We start from the raw sequence: 25,686 nt of genomic DNA, 5'->3' as shown, positions 1-25,686 counted from the left end.
CACAGAGCCAAGCCCCCCAGATCCCCAGGCCCAAAGGCTGAAATGCGGACAGTCCTTATTCCCCGAATGTCAGAGCCCATTCCTGTGTCAGAACCAAAGTTCTATCCACTGTCTTAAAATGTCTTCTGTATCTTGATTGTCTCCTGCTTACTAAGTTTCAACGTTCCTCATGTGTTTTATCACCTGAAATCTTTCCTCTGCTGGTCCTCAGATCCTGCGCTGAGGGCTCTTTGATCTTAGAGGAAGCTGAGGGAAAGGGGCAGGATATGAGTTCCATTCTCTCCATTCCATTCCATGCTCGCCTCCTTCAGTGGTTCCACTTCTCAACTGTGTCCCAAGGGTCCTGCATTTCTCTGGAAACCAAGTCCCCACTCTCTGAGCAGATTGTTACCTCTTGAAGAGCTGGGATGGGAAAGCCAACACCAAGTAAAAGCCACCTCTTCTGTTTGTCATGCAGACTTCCAGCCACACCTCTCAATAGAATGAATGGGATTTGGGAAGGTTGGAAAAGATGATAAAATATCACCTGGCCCCATAATGCCGTTGAAAAGTGGATTTCTCTGGGTGCCTGGGTGACCCAGTCGGTTAAGTGTCTGACTCTTGATTTTGGCTCAGATCATATGATGATCATGTGAGATTGAGCGCAACATCAGGCTCTGCTCTTCCTCTGCCTGGTACCCACCCCTCTTTCCCTCTCTAAAACAAACAAACAAAGAGTAGAAAAATGGATTTATCAATGGAAGTACAACCATTGAATCACTGAGTTTTGTTCAGAGATGAGAATTAGCAAAAGGGAAAAATTCCTAAGAGAAAATTTGTCTTTAAGCTGAACTGCTCAGGGCTAAGACATTTCTGCCTTGGATTCACTCCTGGATGCTGGCATATTATATCCCTAATGCCATTGACCAGTTTGCATAGTGTGATGGTTTTTAAAAATGCAGAATTCACTACTCAGGCTGATAGTTCCCCAAATATGCACTAAAAAGATGGAGAGCTTGGGAAAATGAGGAAAAGAAAAGAAACTAAATGCTATTATCATAGGAAATTATTAACTTGACCTTGATACAATACCAAGTAAGTCTATCAAACTAAAGGCAATTATTTGGCTTGGAATTACATGATGCTCTGGAATTTCTAAATCTCAGGGGGTTGAGAGACATAAAACTTGTTTTCATAATAGCTAGAGTCAAAAAGGAAATGTGGGTCAATACATTACCGCTCAGGAAATTTTACAAATAGTGAAGTTAGATTCGTGTCCCTCATTATGATTTATTCTACTTTTATGAAAGGGGAACAATGTCCAATTGACTGAAATTTTTCAGCACTAAAATATTACTGTTTTATTTGAAACCAATCCTTATCTTATTTCTAAACTACCAACACTAAAGTTTCTGAAAGCAGGCCTGCAAAGAAGTACTTGTGTGTGTGTGTCATGAAAAAGGGGTGACTGGCCTTTACAACTTCTGCTTGGATCAGTTTGTACCCCTCCACACACACACAGTCATTTTCAGCCCTACCCAATGGCTGCCTGTTTAAAACCACACTTGCAATAGAAATTTCATTGAGGGGGCGCCTGGGTGGCTCAGTGAGTTAAAGCCTCTGCCTTTGGCTCAAGTCATGGTCCCAGGGTCCTGGGATTGAGCCCCGCATGACGCTGTCTGCTCGGCAAGGAGCCTGCTCCCTCACCCCGCACTCCGTCTCTGCCTGCCTCTCTGCTTACTTGTGATCTCTGTCAAAAAAAGAATTAAAAAATCTTTAAAAAAATAAAAAGAAAGAAAGAAATTTCACTGAGCATGTCTAAAAGACCATAGTGCTGTTTGGCAAATATTTCTAGGTCCTCCCCTTATAAGTACATGGTAGGATTACATTCCTGGGCATCCTGTATGTCTGGCCAATGGGTCCAGGTAGATTGATAAAAGAATTGTACCCAAGAATGTACCATACCAGTGGGGCCATCCACCTTGAATGAACTCACACATGAGCAAGTTGTGAAAAGTAAATGTTTTTATTTTTATTTCTAAAATTTTTTTTTATGTATAGGGGTTTAAACACATACACACACACACACACATAGTAATAATAATAATAATAATACCTACAAGAATATTTTTAAGCATCACAAATAAGGAACCTAAAGTCCTAGGAGCAAAATTATTATTAAAATAGACTACTTAGTCTATTTTAATAGACTAAAATCAGAAACACATTTAAAAGTCTTCTTATTTTAATTCTGTTCCCTATTTTTAGGAAACCTACCATAATTTAACTGTCTCCAAAGTAGAGTCCGTATTTCTTCTGCCACCCTCCCCTCTCTACTCCCATCTCCGCCCCTCCCCCGACACTGGATCTAACTTCTGTCCCCCAGAGCAAGCATGATCCATGCACAATGACAATGGCGGGTTTATGGAGCCACAGAGCAGGCCTTGGGCGTGAAAACACACCTCATCCAGTAGACACCCAACAGCTCCAGCCTTGTCCAGAAGCTCAGAAAATGGCTTGCTGTCTTAATCTTGCCAAGGTTGACCAAGAAGCCAGGTGCCTGGGAGTCATGGGTCGGTCAAAGAGTCAGTGGTTCTAGCTCCTTCAAGCCCAGGCACCAAACGTCATTCTCATTTTCCCCTCAGCAAGCATTTTCGCCCTGACAGCTTAGGTATCACTCCTGGCCAGAAGAGAAAGTCTTCCAAGGAAACTTGGTTGTCCCTCACGCCGGCCTCCCTCTCCCAGAGCTTCACTCTCAGTCCAGGACACGGAACATCCATGAGGAATGGAGCGGCCTAGGCAAAATGGTTAGAACACACGTTAACAGGAAGAATAGTTGGCATTTACTGATAACTTAATTTGAGCCAGGCCTCATTCTACAAGTTTTGAATATTTAGCTCACTGAATCTTGAGACCATCCTGGGAGGTATGTCCGATGATTAGACCCATTTCACAGATGAGGAAACAGGCACAGAGGCATCGAGCAATCTCCTCGAAGTCACACGGTAAGAAGGCTATTCTCCCAGCTTCCTTCTTCTGTGCCCTCTGCCTTCTCCATGCTGCTCCTCAGCCCTAAACTCTGTCTCCAGAGCCCTCTCACCCTCTTCGGCTACGTAAGCTTGGTCTCTAGAATGACTTGCTTCTCTGAACTTAAAACTTTACGTTCAAAACCGTGTTGCTTCTCTGAGGCACTGGCTCAGTCGGTCTCATGTCTTACTGGGGGATGAAGAGTTCTGCATCCTTTGAGTTGAGGTCAGGCATAAGCAAATATGTGGAAGAAGTTTTACAGGAACTGAAGAGGCTTCCTGGTCACACTGGAGTAGCACTGGGGAAACAGGCTCTGTTTGCATCCGGGTAAAGGCCCGCCCTCCATATGAACAGCAGAGGGCGCTGTGCGGCTGTGCCTTCATAATAAGCCTGTCCTCTAGCTCCCTCCCTCGTCTGCCTCCAGAATGGGATTCCTTTGATTGGAATCGATCGATACCTAAAGCCAACTGCCGAGTTTGCACACCTCTGCAGTTCTTCCATGATCTCAAGATCTTTTAACAAACCTTTCTTAACCCCGTTTCTTTTTTTTTTTTAACATTTTATTTATTTATTTATTTGACAGAGAGAGATCACAAGTAGGCAGAGAGAGAAGAGGAAGCAGGCTCCCTGCTGAGCAGAGAGCCCGATGGGGGTGGGGGCTTGATCCCAGGATCCTGGGATCATGACCTGAGCCGAAGGCAGAAGCTTTAACCCACTGAGCCACCCAGGTGCCCCCCTAACCTTGTTTCTAAGAGCAATCAAACTCACTGGGATATGTGGAGCTTCCACCCATGCCCAGGGTCTCAAGTCTCTGTAAGTCCAATTCGGAACTCCTGCCTCCCCGTCTCACCAATGGACTTATGCCTGTCTCCTCAGATCCCATCAGCCTTCAATTTTGTGTACTGATTTAAGGCCTGAAATACTGCCTTTTCCTTGTGGCTTAGGAATACTGCCTTGGGCGGCACCTGCACTGCATTTACGAAACACCCTGTGCAGCTGAACTGTAATTCTGACCTTGACTGGCTGGGGCCCCTCTCTTTCTCTGCTGAAAGACCCAAACCCCACCTGGTGCTGCTAGGTCTCCATTTACTTAGAGTACATTTCCTACTCCTGATGTCTAACTTATTGGCCCCTAACGTGGTTTAACCCTCATGTCAGCTGCTGGTCCTGATCCTTCTGGTTCCATGTGCATCCAGATGTAAAAAAGCACAGCTCCAATTACTGAGAAAATTCAATAGGAGAGGGCCACCTATGAAGGATATGCCGAAAAAAAATGCAACCCTCAGTTCATGCCCCACGTCACAGGTTCAAAAGTAAGAGCTGAAGAATCAGCTCCTACTTTGAAGGAGGCGAGGATTTCTTTGGAGAGTTGTTAATACACTCCCACCACCTTCCTCCACTTTCCCCCAAGTGCCTGTGGAAGTTTTGTGCACCTCCCCATCACCGGAAGGAGTGCAGTTCAGATCCTGGGTTCTACGGGTCTTCTCCAATTTTTACTATAGCCAACCAGGTATGCCCAACTAGCTGGAGATTAGACTTTAACCATACCTCTCTTCTCTAGAATGGCTAGATTTCAGATCCTTAAGAGCCAGAATCTCCTCCACCTGAAGCAGTCTAACAAACTTCCTAAAGCAAGTCAAACTGGGACCTTACTGGAAAGGTTATCTTGCACAGGTCATCTGAATTATCTCCTGGTAAGTGACTGACCAAGAAACATTATAGTGATGTTCCACTATGGGGGAGCTCTACAGACTAGAAAATGGGCAGAGGTGGGAGAGAGAAACCTTTTAAAAGACTCTGATATCCCTCCTCGCTCCTTTTACAGTTCTAATATAAAAACCCGGATGTGAGGATGATTAAGTAAGGATTTCATGCCGGTGTTTTCCCAGCACCCCACACATGACAGTCAGTGGATATGACAAAGCCCTCTTTCTTTCCCTCCCTCTCCCTGGGACCATGAACCAAGGTCCCACAACAGCACAACGTGAGGTTTGTAGGCTCTGTAACACAGCGGTTCTACCAACTCAGAATGTCTTTGACTACATGAGATTGTTTCAATTCTCCGCTTTGCCCTATTGTTCACTATTATGTCCTGACTCAGAAAGAGAAGGAATGTAAAAGAGGATGTACCTCTGCCAGATGGTGTTTACAAATCTGAGACTCATCTATATCCATGTTCAAAGGCCATGAAACCTCTCCAAGACAAAACTGTACCCAACTTGATCCCCCCCCAACTACATCTCCCTACTACGTCTCAGGCTCCTGGCTGCCACTGTGTTACTGATCTCCCCTTCACAGATGCCTAATATTTGTTTTCTCCTAATTTCATCTGTGTAGAAATATGTCTCGGAGTTTGGCTGTGAGGCAGCTAGCTCGGAGTTTGGCTGTGAGGCAGCTAGCTCTCTGCAATTCTAACCCACACCCCCTTAGGGATGATTCTGGGCTCTACTTCACTATGGAAGGATAGGCTTGTTGCTTTGTGATTTCAATCAATTAAGTCTTCCTTCTCAACAATGAGGTTATTATAAGTGTCACCACTCACGGACAAGATGGAATTAGGGTGTGTGAGTGCTATAGACAGCAAGGGTGTATCCTCTATCAGTGTAGATGTGATGATATCATTCTCTCACTGAAGAAAGGAAAGTTCATTTAAGATTTGGTCATATAAGAATAAAAAATACTAACTCAGAGGGATACATGCAACCCAATGCTTATAGCAGCATTATCTACAGTAGCCAAATTATGGAAAGAGCTCAAGCGTCCATAGACTGATGAATGGATAAAAAAATTATTATATAGTATATTATATATTATGTATATGTATATATATTAGCCTAAAAAAAGAATGAAATCTTGCCATTTGCAATGATATGGATGGAGCTGGAGAGTATTATGCTGAGTGAGTAAGTCAGTCAGAGGAAGACAATGATTTCACTCATTTGTGGAATTTAAGAAATGAAACAAATGAACAGAGCAGGATAAAGGAGAGAGGGAGGCAAACCAAGAAAGACTTTCAAGTACAGAGAACAAACTGACAGTGAAGAGACAGAGGTGGGCAGGGGATAAATAGGTGACGGGGATGAAGGAGGGCGCCAGGTATTGTGTGGAAGTGTAGAATCACTATATTGTACACCTGAAACTAATATTACATCATATGTTAACTAACTAGAATTTAAATAAAAACTTTTTTAAAAGATTTAGACATATACACTGAGATGACATAGGTTTTAAAGATGTGCATATTTTCATTTATGCACTGGGCAATAAAGCAGTTTCTAAGCTCTAAAAGATCTGTCTACTGTTCCCTCCCCATCTCACTCCTGCCTCACACTATAGGCAATCGTGTGCTCACAAGGGCATTAAGAAGTTTGTCACAGAGGAGTCAAGATGGCGGAGAAGTAGCAGGCTGAGACTACTTCAGCTAGCAGGAGATCAGCTAGAGAGCTTATGTAAAGATTGCAAACACCTGCAAATCCATCGGCAGATCAAAGAGAAGAAGAACAGCAATTCTGGAAACAGAAAAACAACCACTTTCTGAAAGGTAGGACTGGCGGAGAAGTGAATCCAAAGCGACGGGAAGATAGACCCCGGGGGGAGGGGCCGGCTCCCAGCAAGCGGCGGAGCAACGGAGCACAAAATCAGGACTTTTAAAGTCTGTTCCGCTGAGGGACATCGCTCCAGAGGCTAAACCGGGGCGAAGCCCACGCGGGGTCAGCGTGGCCTCAGGTCCCGCAGGGTCACAGAAGGATCAGGGGTATCTCAGCGTTGCAGAGCTTGTGGGTATTAGAACGGGAAAGCCGGCTACAGAGACAGAGCCAACAGTAAGCTCGCAGCTCGGGGGTACCTTGAACCAGTCGCAGGCTCGGTGAGCTCGGAGCGCGGCCGGAGGTTGGGCAGACGGGAGTTACTGGGTGCTGTTCTCTGAGGGCGCACTGAGGAGTGGGGCCCCGGGCTCTTGGCTCCTCCGGGCCAAAGACCAGGAGGCCGCCATTTGTATTCCTGTCCTCCGGAACTCTAAGGAAAGCGCTCAGGGAACAAAAGCTCCTGAAAGCAAAGCCGAGCGGATCACTCAGCCCGGCCCCTGGTAAGGGCGGTGTAATTCCGTCTGGGGCAAAGACACTTGAGAATCACTACACCAGGCCCCTCCCCCAGAAGATCAACAAGAAATCCAGCCAAGACCAAGTTTACCTACCAAGGAGTGTGGTTTCAATACCAAGGAGAGCAGCAGAATTCCAGAGGAGAAAGCAAAGCACGGAACTCATGACTTTCTCCCTGTGATTTTTTTAGTCTTGCAGTTAATTTAATTTTTTTCTTTTTCATTTTTTTTTCTCTTCTTCTGCTAAATTTTTTTTAACTTTTACCCTTTTCTTTTTTAACGTTTTTTAACTAGTTTATCTAATATATATATTTTTTCTTTTATATATTTTTCTTTATTTGTTTTCTTTTTTTAAATTCTTTTCTTTTCTTTTCTTTTTTTTCTTTCTTTCTTTTTGAACCTCTTTTTATCCCCTTTCTCCCCCCTCACAATTTGGGATCTCTTCTGATTTGGTTAAAGCATATTTTCCTGGGGTTGTTGCCACCCTTTTAGTATTTTATTTGCTCCTTCATATACTCTTATCTGGACAAAATGACAAGGTGGAAAAATTCACCACAAAAAAAAAGAACAAGAGGCAGTACCGAAGGCTAGGGACCTAATCAATACAGACATTGGTAATATGTCAGATCTAGAGTTCAGAATGACAATTCTCAAGGTTCTAGCCAGGCTCGAAAAAGGCATGGAAGATATTAGAGAAACCTTCTCGGAAGATATAAAAGCCCTTTCTGGAGAAATAAAAGAACTAAAATCTAACCAAGTTGAAATAAAAAAAGCTATTGATGAGGTTCAATCAAAAATGGAGGCTCTCACTGCTAGGATAAATGAGGCAGAAGAAAGAATTAGTGATATAGAAGACCAAATGACAGAGAATAAAGAAGCTGAGCAAAAGAGGGACAAACAGCTACTGGACCACGAGGGGAGAATTCGAGAGATAAGTGACACCATAAGACGAAACAACATTAGAATAATTGGGATTGCAGAAGAAGAAGAAAGAGAGAGGGGAGCAGAAGGTATACTGGAGAGAATTATTGGGGAGAATTTCCCCAATATGGCAAAGGGAACGAGCATCAAAATTCAGGAGGTTCAGAGAATGCCCCTCAAAATCAATAAGAATAGGCCCACACCCCGTCACCTAATAGTAAAATTTACAAGTCTTAGTGACAAAGAGAAAATCCTGAAAGCAGCCCGGGAAAAGAAGTCTGTAACATACAATGATAAAAATATTAGATTGGCAGCTGACTTATCCACAGGGACCTGGCAGGCCAGAAAGAGCTGGCACGATATTTTCAGAGCACTAAATGAGAAAAACATGCAGCCAAGAATACTATATCCAGCTAGGTTATCATTGAAAATAGAAGGAGAGATTAAAAGCTTCCAGGACAAACAAAAACTGAAAGAATTTGAAAAAAACCAAACCAGCTCTACAGGAAATATTGAAAGGGGTCCTCTAAGCAAAGAGAGAGCCTACAAGTGGTAGATCAGTAAGGAACAGAGACAATATACAGTAACAGTCACCTTACAGGCAATACAATGGCACTAAATTCATATCTCTCAATAATTACCCTGAATGTTAATGGGCTAAATGCCCCAATCAAAAGACACAGGGTATCAGAATGGATAAAAAAACAAAACCCATCTTTATGTTGCCTCCAAGAAACTCATTTTAAGCCCGAAGACACCTCCAGATTTAAAGTGAGGGGGTGGAAAAGAATTTACCATGCTAATGGACATCAGAAGAAAGCAGGAGTGGCAATCCTTGTATCAGATCAATTAGATTTTAAGCCAAAGACTATAATAAGAGATGAGGAAGGACACTATATCATACTCAAAGGGTCTGTCCAACAAGAAGATCTAACAATTTTAAATATCTATGCCCCCAATGTGGGAGCAGCCAACTATATAAACCAATTAATAACAAAATCAAAGAAACACATCAACAATAATACAATAATAGTAGGGGACTTTAACACTCCCCTCACTGAAATGGACAGATCATCCAAGCAAAAGATCAGCAAGGAAATAAAGGCCTTAAATGACACACTGGACCAGATGGACATCACAGATATATTCAGAACATTTCATCCTAAAGCAACAGAATACACATTCTTCTCTAGTGCACATGGAACATTCTCCAGAATAGATCACATCCTCGGTCCTAAATCAGAACTCAACCAGTATCAAAAGATTGGGATCATTCCCTGCATATTGTCAGACCACAATGCTCTGAAGCTAGACTCAACCACAAGAGGAAGTTTGGAAAGAACCCAAATACATGGAGACTAAACAGCATCCTTCTAAAGAATGAATGGGTCAACCGGGAAATTAAGGAAGAATTGAAAAAAATCATGGAAACAAATGATAATGAAAATACAATGGTTCAAAATCTGTGGGACAAAACAAAAGCAGTCCTGAGAGGAAAATATATAGTGGTACAAGCCTTTCTCAAGAAACAAAAAAGGTCTCAGGTACACAACCTAACCCTACACCTAAAGGAGCTGGAGAAAGAACAAGAAAGAAACCCTAAGCCCAGCAGGAGAAGAGAAATCATAAAGATCAGAGCAGAAATCAATGAAATAGAAACCAAAAAAACAATAGAGCAAATCAACGAAACTAGGAGCTGGTTCTTTGAAAGAATTAATAAAATTGATAAACCCCTGGCCAGACTTAACAAAAAGAAAAGAGAAAGGACCCAAATAAATAAAATCATGAACGAAAGAGGAGAGATCACAACTAACACCAAAGAAATACAAACTATTATAAGAACATACTATGAGCAACTCTATGCCAACAAATTTGACAATCTGGAAGAAATGGATGCATTCCTAGAAACATATAAACTACCACAACTGAACCAGGAAGAAATAGAAAGCCTGAACAGACCCATAACCAGTAAGGAGATTGAAACAGTCATTAAAAATCTCCAAACAAACAAAAGCCCAGGGCCAGACGGCTTCCCGGGGGAATTCTACCAAACATTTAAAGAAGAACTAGTTCCTATTCTCCTGAAACTGTTCCAAAAAATAGAAATGGAAGGAAAACTTCCAAACTCATTTTATGAAGCCAGCATCACCTTGATCCCAAAACCAGACAAGGATCCCATCAAAAAAGAGAGCTATAGACCAATATCCTTGATGAACACAGATGCGAAAATTCTCACCAAAATACTAGCCAATAGGATTCAACAGTACATTAAAAGGATTATTCACCACGACCAAGTGGGATTTATTCCAGGGCTGCAAGGTTGGTTCAACATCCACAAATCAGTCAATGTGATACAACACATCAATAAAAGAAAGAACAAGAACCATATGATACTCTCAATAGATGCTGAAAAAGCATTTGACAAAGTACAGCATCCCTTCCTGATCAAAACTCTTCAAAGTGTAGGGATAGAGGGCGCATACCTCAATATCATCAAAGCCATCTATGAAAAGCCCACCACAAATATCATTCTCAATGGAGAAAAACTGAAAGCTTTTCCGCTAAGGTCAGGAACACGGCAGGGATGTCCATTATCACCACTGCTATTCAACATAGTACTAGAAGTCCTAGCCTCAGCAATCAGACAATAAAAGGAAATTAAAGGCATCCAAATCGGCAAAGAAGAAGTCAAATTATTACTCTTCGCAGATGATATGATACTATATGTGGAAAACCCAAAAGACTCCACTCCAAAACTGCTAGAACTTGTACAGGAATTCAGTAAAGTGTCAGGATATAAGATCAATGCACAGAAATCAGTTGCATTTCTCCACACCAACAACAAGACAGAAGAAAGAGAAATTAAGGAGTCAATCCCATTTACAATTGCACCCCAAACCATAAGATACCTAGGAATAAACCTAACCAAAGAGGCTAAGAATCTATACTCAGAAAACTATAAAGTACTCATGAAAGAAATTGAGGAAGACACAAAGAAATGGAAAAATGTTCCATGCTCCTGGATTAGAAGAATAAATATTGTGAAAATATCTATGCTACCTAAAACAATCTACCCATTTAATGCAATTCCTATCAAAGTACCATCCATCTTTTTCAAAGAAATGGAACAAATAATTCTAAAATTTATATGGAACCAGAAAAGACCTCGAATAGCCAAAGGGATATTGAAAAAGAAAGCCAAAGTTGGTGGCATCACAATTCTGGACTTCAAGCTCTATTACAAAGCTGTCATCATCAAGACAGCATGGTACTGGCACAAAAACAGACACATAGATCAATGGAACAGAATAGAGAGCCCAGAAATAGACCCTCAACTCTATGGTCAACTAATCTTCGACAAAGCAGAAATAGACCCTCAACTCTATGGTCAACTAATCTTCGACAAAGAATGTCCAATGGAAAAAAGACAGCCTCTTCAATAAATGGCGTTGGGAAAATTGGACAGCCACATACAGAAAAATGAAATTGGACCATTTCCTTACACCACACACAAAAATAGACTCAAAATGGATGAAGGACCTCAATGTGAGAAAGGAATCTATCAAAATCCTTGAGGAGAACACAGGCAGCAACCTCTTCGACCTCAGCCGCAGCAACATCTTCCTAGGAACATCACCAAAGGCAAGGGAAACAAGGGCAAAAATGAACTATTGGGATTTCATCAAGATCAAAAGCTTTTGCACAGCAAAGGAAACCGTTAACAAAATCAAAAGACAACTGACAGAATGGGAGAAGATATTTGCAAATGACATATCAGATAAAGGACTAGTGTCCAAAATCTATAAAGAACTTAGCAAACTCAACACCCAAAGAACAAATAATCCAATCAAGAAATGGGCAGAGGACATGAACAGACATTTCTGCAAAGAAGACATCCAGATGGCCAACAGACACATGAAAAAGGGCTCCATATCACTCGGCATCAGGGAAATACAAATCAAAACCACAATGAGATATCACCTCACACTAGTCAGAATGGCTAAAATCAACAAGTCAGGAAATGACAGATGCTGGCGAGGATGTGGAGAAAGGGGAACCCTCCTACACTGTTGGTGGGAATGCAAGCTGGTGCAACCACTCTGGAAAACAGCATGGAGGTTCCTCAAAATGTTGAAAATAGAACTGCCCTATGACCCAGCAATTGCACTACTGGGTATTTACCCTAAAGATACAAACGTAGTGATCCAAAGGAGCGCGTGCACCCGAATGTTTATAGCAGCAATGTCCACAATAGCCAAACTATGGAAAGAACCTAGATGTCCATCAACAGATGAATGGATCAAGAAGATGTGGTATATATACACAATGGAATACTATGCAGCCATCAAAAGAAATGAAATCTTGCCATTTGCGACAACATGGATGGAACTAGAGCGTATCATGCTTAGCGAAATAAGTCAAGCAGAGAAAGACAACTACCATATGATCTCCCTGATATGAGGAAGTGGTGATGCAACATGGGGGCTTAAGTGAGTAGGAGAAGAATAAATGAAACAAGATGGGACTGGGAGGGAGACTCCCAATCCATAAGTGACTCTTAATCTCATAAAACAAACTGAGGGTTGCTAGGGGGAGGGGGGTTGGGAAAAGGGGGTGGGGTTATGGACATTAGGGAGGGTATGTGCTTTGGTGAGTGCTGTGAAGTGTGTAAACCTGGCGATTCACAGACCTGTACCCCTGGGGATAAAAATATATGTTTATAAAAAATAAAAAATTAAAAAACAAAAAAGAAGAAGTTTGTCACAACTTGAAAGCAAAGATTCTCCTTGAGTTTTTAATACTCACATCTCGTCTTCAACGATTCATTAATTTAGATCCATTGGTTGGGCTTAAAGATGCATTCTAAATGGAAAAAAAAGTAACAGTGATCTCAGTATGTAATGGTATTGAAAAAAGTTTATTTATATTTATGTATATGACTGCTTAGAGATAAACATGTAAAAATGGAAACATGAAAACAAGCATTCGAAATGACACAACTACACAGAATAAAATCACTTTTCATTGAAACTAACATTGTTAGCTGCATCATTCTTTTTATGTTCCACTGAGAAAAAGAAAAAACTTGCCAATTTAATCATGACATGCCACTGATTGTAAAATACATTCCAATTGCAGAAATGTTAGAAGGTAAAGAAAATGCCTATCTTAGCATTGATGAACCAGGCTAACAAAAGTCACACCCAATAGTAGCTAACCGTAAATGCTGACTGTCAATGTGTTCAGAAAATGTTTTGTCTGTTTATTTTTAAGAAAGTAGCTCCTACTGAGAAACTATTGGTTGAGTAAATGACTGCTTTCTAATTAATATGACAATGATGGCAATTTCGTTGGCACCTTAAAAGATGGATAGCTTGGTCAAGCTCAGGACCAATAAGTATACATATACTTCAATCCAAGAACAGGGTTTACTGAAAAGAGTCACTATGGACACTATGAACTCTCATGATTAACTGGGCTTCAGGCGAATCTCATAAGTACTCTGTGCCTTGGTCTCCTTACCTATAAAACGACTAGGTTGGACTAGAATTTCATTTCTAACTCATCTCTCATTTCCCAGCTCTGGTGTTTTAGGAGTCTATGATCCTTGTTTCATGTTGTCCCATCTCAACGGTCCAGACCTCAAAATACATCCAGTGGTCCAGAAGGATGAAATACATCCAAGCTGGAACATTCTCTTGAGAGGTATCTTCTACTGACCTTAAGCTTTAGCTGGCTACTCCAAATTTGTCTAGTGAAGAAATGAATGAATGAATGTGTGCCCTAATAATTCTCTTTGCTAACAAATCCAGAATACTAAGCTATATTTGTCTTGTGTGACTCTCCCGAGGACACTGACCCTTCATTATTGAGACTGAATGGGAGGGCTTACCTCTGCGACCCTTGTTCTGCCCTTCAGTAAAGACATCCTCATCCTCAAAGCATCTCTTATCTAAAGAAACAATAACAGTGAACAGATGACAACATCCCCCAAATCCAGACCCCTGTCCTGAAACTTCAAGACCACTAACCCTGGCAGAAGCAGCTTAGGCTTATGGCTTAGCATAGTGCTTAGCCAAAAATAAGACTTGGATAAAAATTGAGGTATAGTTATAATTACATTTATAATTAAAATTAAAATTTTGGTTATAATTAGATCTAGAGTTAAAATTAAAATTCAGGTAATGGTTTTTATTCTTTTGGATACACTCACACACCACCTCCTGTTAACTTAAGTGCAGGAAATGAGAAAGTAGAATTCTCTCCTTTCCTCCTCTCAGCTGATGCCTGAAGCACCCCCATGAATTCACCCCCATGGACCAGGTTTTCTGATCAAAACCACTCCATCCCCCTGCTACCCTGAGCCACATGGAAATATTTACAATAAGAGAAACAAATTCAAATTACCTTATGGTCCATAATGGTTCCAAACAGCAAGATGAAGAACCCCTATTGCAAAATTCAGCAGAAGTATGAGAGATGGTATGGCAGACAACATCCCAACTGTTATTCTAATACCACCCTTCTAGATATCTTCAAGGAGAGTTATTGGATATTAGAAACTTCAGCTTTTACTGATTCAGAGAAAATACATTGGCAAATTTTTCTGTGATTGTACCTCAAAGAAAGAGGGTCACCTTCATGTCTGTGCAATACAATTATTGATATTTATTGAATGACTGCAAATGTACAATGGTGTTCTCCCCCTTATTACATCTGTTTACCTTCTTTCCAAATATTAAGTAGTTGTTCTTACTTATCATAACAGTAACATGACACAACATGACATGGAATCCTATAGCTCAAAGTGAAAATCATGGAAGCTTTCTTGAGAAGTGAAACCTGTATTATAGTTTACTTTCAGTTGGGGTTAAAAGTCACAAAATAGCAGGGTCTCTGAGCTGATGGAATTAGTTTATTCATAAAAGAGAAAACTACAGAGCTCTGAAAGACAGGGTCTCTTGAAGTTTAAATTATTTGGTTACCTGTAAAGTCACAATAATTGATAGCCAATCTTTTTAAATGGTGGAAGTTGAAGTTTAAGAGAATTCTGGATCCTGCCATGAGAATGGAAGGAAGGCTGGGTTTCCAAGGAGAGTTTCATGGCAAAGAAACGCTAATCAGAAGATGGAAACTTTTAAATGTGAGTCACAGAGAAAGCTTGCTGAGAAAAGTTGGAGTGTATTTAACTAAAAGTGTTTCAGTATTTTTCTATCAAGAAAAAAGAAAAAGAAGTGATTCAGAAAAGAAACAATAAAACTTTCTGGGGCTTAATTAAGTTATAAAGTTAAAAAAAATAGAATTATATCATTAGTCTCCAAAATAACTTCAAGATTTGGGGAGATTTACGTCAGTCCAAGAGCTTTTGATTTCAGGGGAAAAAAAAAAACAAACACCAAGAACAACAACCCTGAGTCAAATATTTCTCCTTAAAGCCATGCAAGGCAAAGAGTGAAATAAATGTTCTCCATAGTTATTAAAGACATATGAGTAAGATATATGATTTATCTGAGCTGGCATTTCTTAAAAGTCTGCTTTATATTTTGTACCACATTTTTAAATATAGTAATAATGACACATTAACAGGAATCCATGCTGCTTTACTAAACAGTTATATTTATATATTTAAAGCAGTGATTGGAAAATATTTTTTCTGTGAAGAACCAGATAATAAATACTTTTGGCTTTGCGGACGACACAGTTTCTGTTACTGCTACTCAGCTTTGCTGTCATAGCTCAAAAGCAGCCATAGGCAAAATGCAAACAAATGATTATGGCTTTATTCCAGTAAAACTATTTACAAAAACAGGAAGCAGGCTGGAGTTTGCCAACCCCTGATGAAAAGCATAATTAAGGATATGAACTTGCCAAATTTACTATTCCTCGTAGGTATGGAAAGCAGTCTGGCTAGTGGCAGCTTCCCAAAAGTACAAGCTCAGTTGCCAACATAATGTAAAGCAACTTTTGGAGGGTTAATTTTGCCAAACCAAGTATGGGAGAATGAGAAAAGAAAAGAGAGATGACTTTAGATTCGAATCTTTGTCTTACTAAGGAGAAGGGTGAGACCCAGAGAAAAGTTACACTTCTAGGGTCAGGCAACACACAGCCAGATCTATTTCAATGAAGAGCAACCTCCATGGCTCATGGCTCATCCCTCCAACCTCCGGGATGAGCCATGAGGACTCCTAACTGGTTAACACTCAAAGAGAATGGCAAGTCCTGTCTAGTCCTCCCATGGGAAATGACTGTTCCACTGAGTTCCCAAACTGCTTGAGAAAGGATAAAAGCTACTTTGTTTTGAAGCATACCATGTGAGTGCAGATTCATACATCTTTGATCAAAGACTAGTCCTCTAGAAGTGAAGGTTCATCTAACTCTGAAACTTTAGGAGAGATACAGGTGGACCAGTTGAGCACAGAAAAGAAGGAGATTCCCACCCAATCAGCCTGATCAGCTAAATCCAACTTCACAATCAATGGGGTGAGAGGAGCCACAGCTGAATGTCTCCAAGACATGGAAAGAAATGGAACAAACATTTTGTATTCTATATTTTTCAATCATATAGCCAGAATATGTCATATAGCCAGAATAACAAGTTATGAAATAAAAATATATCTTATCAATAAAATATTAATAATATTAACTAATAAAACAAGTTTCTTTCTAGGTACTTACCTGGAAAGCATTAAGCAGGGCAAAAATTATATGGAATATCAAAGAAGTGCCTTCTATAAGCGTAGCTACTCCAAAACCCCAGGTCAGTCCCAGCAGTGGGGTGAGGATGGCCACATTTTTGCTGATCCTCATAATTATGGCGAGATCCTGAGACTTGGAACTGCCAATAGAGGGCCTCTGAGTGTTGACAGCAACAACCAAAACCACCACAAGATTCACGGCCACAATGACTAAGGCTGGGATGGCAAATGCTAAAAGGGCTTTGGTATTGTCCCAGTTAAGCCAACAGGCATCAGGTCTCATGTAGCCTTTCTCTGGCACTGTGACAGCAACTGTGGTGCCAGCGATGACCAATGGACACCCATAGCCAACGGCAAAGCCAATGGCCATCAGGCGGGACTTCATCATCCTACGGAAAACAACCAATATTCCATAGATGATGAGCAGTGCTTTGAAGAACATCCAGAAAAACAGAGAGAGGTAGAAAAAGTGGCTGAAAAATGTCAGCGCAACACACCACTTGGAGTCCTGGGCCTTTTTGTGAAAGTTAGAGTTTATGATGAACCACACATTAGCAATCAGGAGCGACACAGCTATGTTCACGATGCACACATGACGCAAGTATGACATCTCCGTCACAACCACCCGGGACCACACCAGGGCTTCAATGATCAGGCAAAGAATCAAGCTAAGGATGGAGATGCTGAGCCCAACGCAGGTGATATAGTACAGGACTTTGTTGTCTATAGATTTGGGGGACATTAGGATGGAAAAGGACATCACCATGTTGGTGTAGTTACACAAGCATTTCACTCTGTTCGTGATCTCCAGCGTGGTTTCACAAGCATTCTCATCCCACCTCCTTTTCCTCGAGTGCCAGCCAACACACTGGGCCCTGGCATTCCGGGATTTGTTGATCTTCTCAAAGGTAAATAAGACTTGCTTCAGTCCTTCCGGTAAAATCACCGAAAGAACGAGACCATTTACAGGTCTAGGAAGACTCACATTTTGCGAGCGGACTTCCTCCAGTATGGCCCCCAAGGTGGGAAAGGCTATGCTGATGGCTTGGGATGCATTTGGTGACAGCTTCCACAGCTCTTGCCTGGGAATTTCTATCATCCCTAAGATACCCTCTGTTGTACTGTTCATGCTCGCGGAGAAATTGAACTTTTTCTCTGAGGTATTGTGGTTGATGCGAAGCCCTTTTGCCTGAATGAAGAGTTCATCTGCAAGGTTCTCGGATTCATTGTGCACGCGGAGTTGCCTCGCGAACAGATTCACTGACTGCAACAAATCCGAGCTGGTATTTTTGTCTGGAATGAAAGCCCAATTTGAAATGGCTGCTGTGTCAAGGATGTGGTTGGCCACTTCACTATAACTCTGCAGTGGAGGAAAAAAAATGGAAGTTATGCTAAGGATTTACACTTTAGTGTAGAAAGTCAATCTCTAAACCCTGAAATTTCTCGAGTTCAAGTGATGGGATCTTCTTTGACATATTGCTCTTCAAATTCACTGTTTATTGGAATCTCATGCTAAGAGGACTTCAGAGAGGGAAGTACAGTAAAACAATCATTAAAATAAAATGAAAATATAAATAAAGTTTACTACTTTATTATGTGCCCGGGGACAGCATTTCCAAACTGCAGTCTATATAACCCAAGAGTTCTCGTGAGCTATTAATGATTGTTTAATGGAGGGAATTGGGAGTAAATTCTATAAAAACCTAAATTTGAGAAACACTGCATACTGTATCTCTATATCCGCCCCCCTGTTTATAAAGAGGGCTAAACTTCATTAACACATGAAATGTTCTAAAAAGTCCTGCCAGAAGGAAACCTGCTTAACTTTGTTTAACCCAGAATTTCTACATCTGCTATGCACAGATCTCCCTTGTAGAAATGAAACCTCCATTAACATTTTTCAAAATAATTATGTTCTACAGAATTAAATTTGGGCAACACTGTAGTAGACACACTCTTGCTCACAGCCATCCTTTCGGGATATTTTCTTGAAACTAGTAAGTCTGTACAGAAACATGTATTAAAAATGTGCTAACTTCTTGAAAACTTACATAAGCTAGAGTGAATCAACCTGCAGAATTGAAATAAAAAGCCCATCATTGTTATGGTTGCTGTGGCTGTCTTACTTTGGATCATACATTTGAAACTGTTAAAATGCAAGATTTGGTTAAAAAAAAAAAGGAAAAGAAAAGAAACCTGCCAGTTTTTAAAATGAAATTGTCAAAGAATACCTTCATTTTCTCTTGGGTAACATTATCAGACAAGTCTGTAGAAATATTTCTTAGTAACTCCACTATGAACGCGATGTTTCCGGACGTGGCTTCTGATGACTTCACGACATCGAGTATGCAGGCATAATCAATTGGACAGTTCCTGAGGATTCCTTGGGCTACACTCTCCACGGGTTCTGGAGCTCGAAAATCAAGAACGTGAACAGGCACAGATGATGCTGCTAGGGAGAGGCGTGATGCACTACTGAAGTCCTGTTTAAAAAAAAAAAAATTGTTCAAAAATGATGAAATACCTAACATATTTCAGAATAAAGGAGCAAAGGCACAAATACACCATGTGGGGAAAATGGAGAAGCAAGTGGAACTAAAAAGGGGTTTAGATGGGTGCCTGGGTAGCTCAGTGGGTTGAGCTGCTGCCTTCGGCTCAGGTCATGATCTCAGGGTCCTGGGATTGAGTCCTGCATCGGGCTCTCTGCTCAGCAGGGAGCCTGCTTCCTCCTCTCTCTCTCTCTGCCTGCCTCTCTGCCTACTTGTGATCTCTCTCTGTCAAATAAATAAATAAAATCTTTTAAAAATTAAAAAAAAAAAGGGGGGGGTTTAGATGTCAAGAAGGAGAGTGTAGAATGGAGTCACACCCAGACAAGCAGTTCCATCAAAATTGCCACTGAGATCAGGATACTGACCTATCACTTTCAGGATAGTGGTTTGTTTATTTATTTATTTGACGGAGATCACAGGTAGGCAGAGGCAGGCGGGTTGGAGTTGGGGGGAAGCAGTCTCCCCGCTGAGTAGAGAGCCCTATGCAGGGCTCAATCCCTGAGATCATGACCCTAGCTGAAGACAGAGACTTAACCCATTGAGTCACCCAGGTGCCCCAGGATAGTGGTTTTAACCCAAGTGTGATAACAAGACATTTTCTCCAGAGATGTGGAGAAATTCTAAAAACAAAATCTGTCTACTTATTTTAACTTTTTGAAAGGGGAGTCTCATGAAATTTGTGTGGGTGGGGATGGATGGAGGTTAGCAGGTCAAATGATGCTAAATTAGAATTTCAAGAAGTTTAGAGTTCAGTAATTAGGCGAAGGTACACACACAAATCCATCTCAAACTCTAAGCTCTAAAATTTGAGGTCAAAACTCAAACTTCAACCTCTAAGCATTTACCATTGCGTAAAGGAGTTTTTTAAGAAAAGATGCTGAGAGGGAGAAAGAGAGAGTGAGGAGCGGGGAGAGTATCTGAGAATTTGGGCAAGGAAGGAAGGAGAAGAGACAAATTTCCCACAATCTGCCATTTTCCCAAGTCTAAGTCTGAGATTTATTGTCGTGAGGAAAGAACACAGGAAAATGCCTCTACGGTTTCCTGAGAAATTAGCCCTAGAAGCCAATAATATGCAAATGCTTCACCTTAAAGAGTGTCTCCACAGAGAGGCTTGTACATGTTTCAGTTGATTTTTGCCACTTGTTTTGATGACATGTAAATCCTATTTCTCCACGAAAGTGCTGAGCACAGGGCTGGCTGCAGTTGGAAGCCATGATGCAAGGTCCCTGGCATTTCTCTGAAAAGCAAGAGAGAGAGGAGGGGTCCTAATTAGCATTACTGAGCTCTGTCGGAGGCAGCTAACTCATTCCAGGGATTTGGGGATTGTCTGCTTTCCAGAGGAGGTGACATTGAACAGAGTCCTCAGCAACAAGAAAGGTGTGCCAGGCAGGGTGAACAGCACATGGAGAGGAGGGGTCGCAGGTCAGACAGAAAGGCTAGTTTAGAGCAGCTGAGGGAGGTGGGGCAAGAGATGAGGATGGGAGACTTGAATTCTGTGCTAATATGGGGGTTACCAGAAAACATGATTGGATTTGTTTTTGAAAGATAATTAACAATACCATAGAGCAGAAGGCAGTAAAATTTTCCATAAAGGCCATGATAGGGTTGCCAGATAAAATACGGAAAGTCCAGTTAAATAGTAAACTTATTTTCAGACACAGTTGAATCTCATTATTTGCAATAGTTATGGTCTATGGAGTTGCTTCCACAAACACCGAATAAGGGGAAATCAAGGCAGGTTCTTACAAGCTTTTCCTCACACTTTTATCAACTGATTAATATATTAGCTCATTTTATGTGAGTTTCTATTTAAAGACACTTCATTTATGTTGTTGATTCATTACCATTGAACTCATGGCCAATAGTACCATAATTCATAAAAACACATGAACAAAGCTCATCTAACACATGAATTTTCTCTTTAAGACACATCACAATCTCCTTAGGAAGACCAGACAGCTCTTCAGAACTATGTCAGGGCTATTTTAAATGACAAAATCACAAAAAAAAAGCATAAAATACAAAAATATGGCATTAGTAATGCCACAAAAACAACACTTGTTTATAGTAGGACAGCTAGACAAGAAGACAGAGTGCCATCTTGTTTGGCTGGAAACTTGTACCTGAGCTACCTCAATTTTTTTTTTCTGTCTATGAATGATCCAGAAAGTACTGTGAGTAGTGATTTGGGGGTCACAAATAAGTTTCAATGAATAGGAGAATTTATAAATGCAGAGTCCATGAATAACAGGGATCAATGGAAAATACTCAGTTAAACAATGAATAAGCTTCTAATGTTCATATGACACATGCAATATCATTCATTGTTTATCTGATTTTTAAGTTCATTGAGGAATTCCATATTTTTATTTGCTAAATATGAAAACTAGCCAGAGTATAAATATTTTCACCATTGTAAACCAGGTGTCTTTCTCAAAGCTACTCTGTCTTTGTGGCATGAAGGCCATCAAAGATAATAAGAATATAAATAGGCATGGCTGTGTTCCAATAAAACTTTATTTTTAAAACCTGGTGGCAGGCCTAATTTGGCCCATGAGTAGAGTGGATTGACTTGAAGCAAGGAACCCAAGAATGAGGGTGTTGAAGTATTCCCAGGAAGAAGGATGTACTTCTTTTTAGAAGTAGATCCTAATGGAAGCTAGTAAGGTGTTGAAATCAATAAGACGTGGTGACTGTCTGTGAGTCAAGGGAAGCTCTGTGGATGACTCCATTCATAGAGAAAGGAAACAAGAAAGTTTGCATTTTTCTTTACCACCTACCCACTGTCCCTGGTTTTGCAAAGTCATTTAAGCTCAGTGCATCTCAATTTCTTCATCCATACAGTTTGGAGGTGATGCCACAGTCTTGTTACAAACTTGAATGAGTGAGCCTCCTGTTCAGACCTTGAATCAGTTTTGCCAATGCTCAATGAAGTTTAGCCATCTCTTTCCCTCTTTTCTCAAGTCCACATCAATGTATAGATGTATTTGTTGTTAAAAATATACTTGGCCATGTCTGTGCAGAATCCAGTGATCTCTGCTATTTGGGTAAGAACCATGTGATTTCATTATCTCATTACTAATAACTATCTCCATAGTTTATTTCTGAGTTTTTGAGAGTAACCCATCCCATCAACACAATACCTATCTTACATCACTTCAGTAGACTTCTTAGCACCAGAATGTAACATACATTTAAATATTCTGAAAATACCTTTGCACAAAGGAATGAATTCTGCCCTGTTCCTTCTTCTGCCTCTAATTAGCTGATTAGTTCAAACAGATTTCCCTTTGGGGTTTTAAAGTAAACACTTGTCTTCTACTCTAGAACACATGTGAATAATTTGCCAACTTGGGTCATTGACTATGCCATGGATAATGGTATAATTGTAAGAAAGTCTGTCAATACTGGTAAACAATGAGAACTTGTTAGAGACTGTTAGCCATTTGAAAGTTTGTGGTCTGGGAAGTGCTCTGCCAAATCCATGCTTTTTCTTTACTCTGCCCAGTCTCCCTATGGAAGAACACTCTTCTGTAGACACCTACCTTGTATCCTTCCAGTCTTGAGTTTCCCTTCAGGATGTTGAAGTTTATCTCCATCCTGTAAAACACAAATTCCCAAAGGTCCTCTTTACTGTGGAACTCTTTTTGCTTATCTCAACATAGAGGCTCCATGTGGAAATGAAGAGAAAATGTGTTCATGACTCAGAAGAAAACTGCACCAGGTCTGTGTGTGATATCACAGAAGTTTTCAGACGGAATCATGGACGTGAGCACAGACAGAGAATAAACCCTCCTCTGAGGAGGGTAAGAATCTTGCCAGTGGTCATTTGGACCCTGAGGGTCAGGTTAGTGGATTGGGTACCTATTTTGGGAAGCTCAAGTACTCAGGGAGAAAAGAGATGTAGTAATTATAATGCTAAGCTGGTCTCCATCTGTATTAACTGTAACTATGAAATGAAGCTAATATGATCCACCAAATACCATAGATCCCAAGAGAGGAAGAAATGAGCAGATGCTAGGAATAATCATTAGGTGACAATAATAGAATCACAAACTCTTCTGCAGCTATAAAGGGCTATAAAAATTATCTAAAAGAAAAAAAATATCCTTTATGTTATAGATAAGGAAATTAAGACTCAAAGAAGCAAAACAACGTATGCAGCTAACAAGAAGAAAAGGTAATGTCTGGAGCTGAAATGCTACCTGCCAGGCTAGTATTCCTCCTCCCAGCAGCTGCCTGTCTATGTTCTCTGTGGCTTGCAAAGTGATTTTTCTATTATACTGTTGTACTCTGTTGCACCATGAAAATATACTGTTGCAGGGCCCAGCCACCTCTCAACTTTTCTTTGTTCCCTTAAAAAAAAATACATATATATATATATATATATATGTATGTATTTTTATAGATATAGATGTAGATATATATCTGCAAGAGTAAAATTGTAGTAATTTGAAATTTTATTTAAGATCATGTTATTTGTCATAAATTTAACTCATCTAGGAGAACTGGCAGATTTCTCATGGGACCACTTGAGAATGTATTAAACTTACTTTTATGTGGACCTTGGATTTATAGTGAGAACATTCTATGCCCAGAAAGAACATTAAACAGCAAATCATGCTTGCCTGGTACTTCATTTTCACACATTAGGATCTTCACCTGCAATACAGAATGAAAGTGGATTCAGATGGAGTTGATAAAGCCAGACAACACAAAACTTAGCTGACTAACCAACCCCTTGGTGACCCTATTGGGTACTCTGAGATGTCCATACCAAAACATTCTGCTTCTAGAAGGGACACCAATATCTACTTTCAAGCCAGCTAATGTGTAAAAAATGGAAAAGACTTTCCTTCAACTGGCAACTTGTCTACAAACAATAGACAGGAGTGATGGAAGCACTAGGAAGGATGTATGTTCACCAAGGAATAATTTCTGATTATTCGATCCACGATTTTCTTTAATCATAACATTTATCAAGAACCTTTATTTACCAATCACTTTTCTAAAGTCCTCCTTTGCATTAATTAATTTAATCAGATGATGTAAGACAGTATTACCATCTTCATTTTATTAGTGGAGAAGCTAAGGTACAAAGTGACTATGAGTCAAGGTCACTCATAAAAAGTGGTGGAGCCAAGGGTTCGACCCAGATGGTACAGCTGGAAAGTCAAGTTCTAAAATGGGATCTCTCAGCAATGGTACTATTGACATTTTGGGGATGGATGGTTCTTTGTTGTTGGGGGCTGTCCTGTAAATTATAGGATGTGCAGTAGCATCTCTGACCTCAACCCACTAGATGCCAGGAACAGCTTCCTCCCTAACTATGACAGCCAAATATATCTGTTATGGGCAAATGTGCCCTGGGAGAGGAATTTGCTCCCAGTTGAGAACTACTCTTCTACAATGTACTGTCTCTCTGGGCAAAGGGGGTCAAGGAACTTAAAATGAAATGAATACACACTATCGTCTGTTATTTGAGTAAGCACTGAGACTCTCTCTTATAGATGGATCAACTATTATACAGAGAAACTAGAAGCATGAAAAGATAATTATTCTTTGGCTATATCTCTGTTTCTTGCCTTTTTCTTCTTTTTAATATATAATTGACATGTGACATTGTGTTAATTGCAAGCACAAAACATAGTGATTTGATATTTGTATTTTTATAAAATCAGTAAGTCTAGTTAACATCTGTCACCACACAGTTACAATTATTTTTCTTTTGATAATGCCTCTTTCTTGCTAGTTCTACCTTTCAAAGACAAATTTCCAAAAAGCATCTCCGTCACAGTTGAAGTTCATCAACATCATCATGATTTGATTATGACCACCATACTTCTCTTACAGGATAGCAGAAACTAAGACCATTTATTGGAAGCAAAGTTCCTTAGAACAATGCTCTCGTGGTACAGATGCAGCAAAGTAAAAATGTCATGGACTTTAGATTCAGCATGAGCTAAGTTGTCAATAACATTTATGCTATTGATGAGCTATTTGACATTTGCTGAGCCTATTTTCTTTCTCATCCATTTCATAAAATGTGGGATGATTATTCATTCTCTCAACCACCCTTCATCAGGTGGCTCCTATTTGTCAGAAACTGTGCCAGATGTTGGGGATAGGGAAGTAAAGAGTGCTGTCATTTCCATAAAGGATGTCCAGTGGGGAATTCAGACAAGTCAAACCAATAGTGGGAAGAGCGATCAGCTACATACTATACTCTACCTAGTGAATAAGGCCAAGCAGAAACTGAACCTCAGCAAATGTAAATTCCTTTATTTTGTAATGGAGGTGAACTAACTCTGACCCATCTATGCTCACCAGGCAATCTATGGCCAGGGAGCAAAGAAAACTCACTGATCAGGGATCGTCAGACTTTTTCTGGGTGGAGTCAAGACTAAGAAGGTCTTTC

At 40.4% G+C, this 25,686-nt stretch overlaps 1 protein-coding gene across 4 annotated transcripts in view; it reads right to left on the bottom strand.

Moving 5' to 3' along the window:
• Window positions 1-2,063: 2,063 nt before the first annotated feature.
• Window positions 2,064-25,686, bottom strand: part of ADGRF4 (adhesion G protein-coupled receptor F4) — a 30,762-nt gene continuing 7,139 nt past the window's right edge. For 2 of the 4 annotated variants that reach the window (XM_044252464.1, XM_044252474.1), the window contains 9 exons: window positions 23,822-23,930; window positions 22,814-22,868; window positions 20,354-20,505; window positions 18,951-19,202; window positions 16,700-18,079; window positions 14,432-14,473; window positions 13,917-13,976; window positions 12,830-12,886; window positions 2,064-2,774 (listed from right to left, as the gene is read on the bottom strand). In XM_044252464.1, coding sequence (XP_044108399.1) covers window positions 12,839-12,886; window positions 13,917-13,976; window positions 14,432-14,473; window positions 16,700-18,079; window positions 18,951-19,202; window positions 20,354-20,505; window positions 22,814-22,868; window positions 23,822-23,908 — 2,076 coding nt within the window. In that variant the 5' untranslated portion in view covers window positions 23,909-23,930 and the 3' untranslated portion in view covers window positions 2,064-2,774; window positions 12,830-12,838. Of the gene's footprint in view, window positions 2,775-12,829; window positions 12,887-13,916; window positions 13,977-14,431; window positions 14,474-16,699; window positions 18,080-18,950; window positions 19,203-20,353; window positions 20,506-22,048; window positions 22,308-22,813; window positions 22,869-23,821; window positions 23,931-25,686 lie in introns of those variants that run through there. The other 2 variants (XM_044252490.1, XM_044252481.1) reach the window with 2 other exon arrangements.

The sequence above is a fragment of the Neovison vison genome, chromosome 1 (assembly GCF_020171115.1).
Source record: "Neovison vison isolate M4711 chromosome 1, ASM_NN_V1, whole genome shotgun sequence".
In the NCBI taxonomy this organism is placed as follows: Eukaryota; Metazoa; Chordata; class Mammalia; order Carnivora; family Mustelidae; genus Neogale; species Neogale vison.
This window is presented reverse-complemented; position numbering and strand designations above follow the sequence as displayed.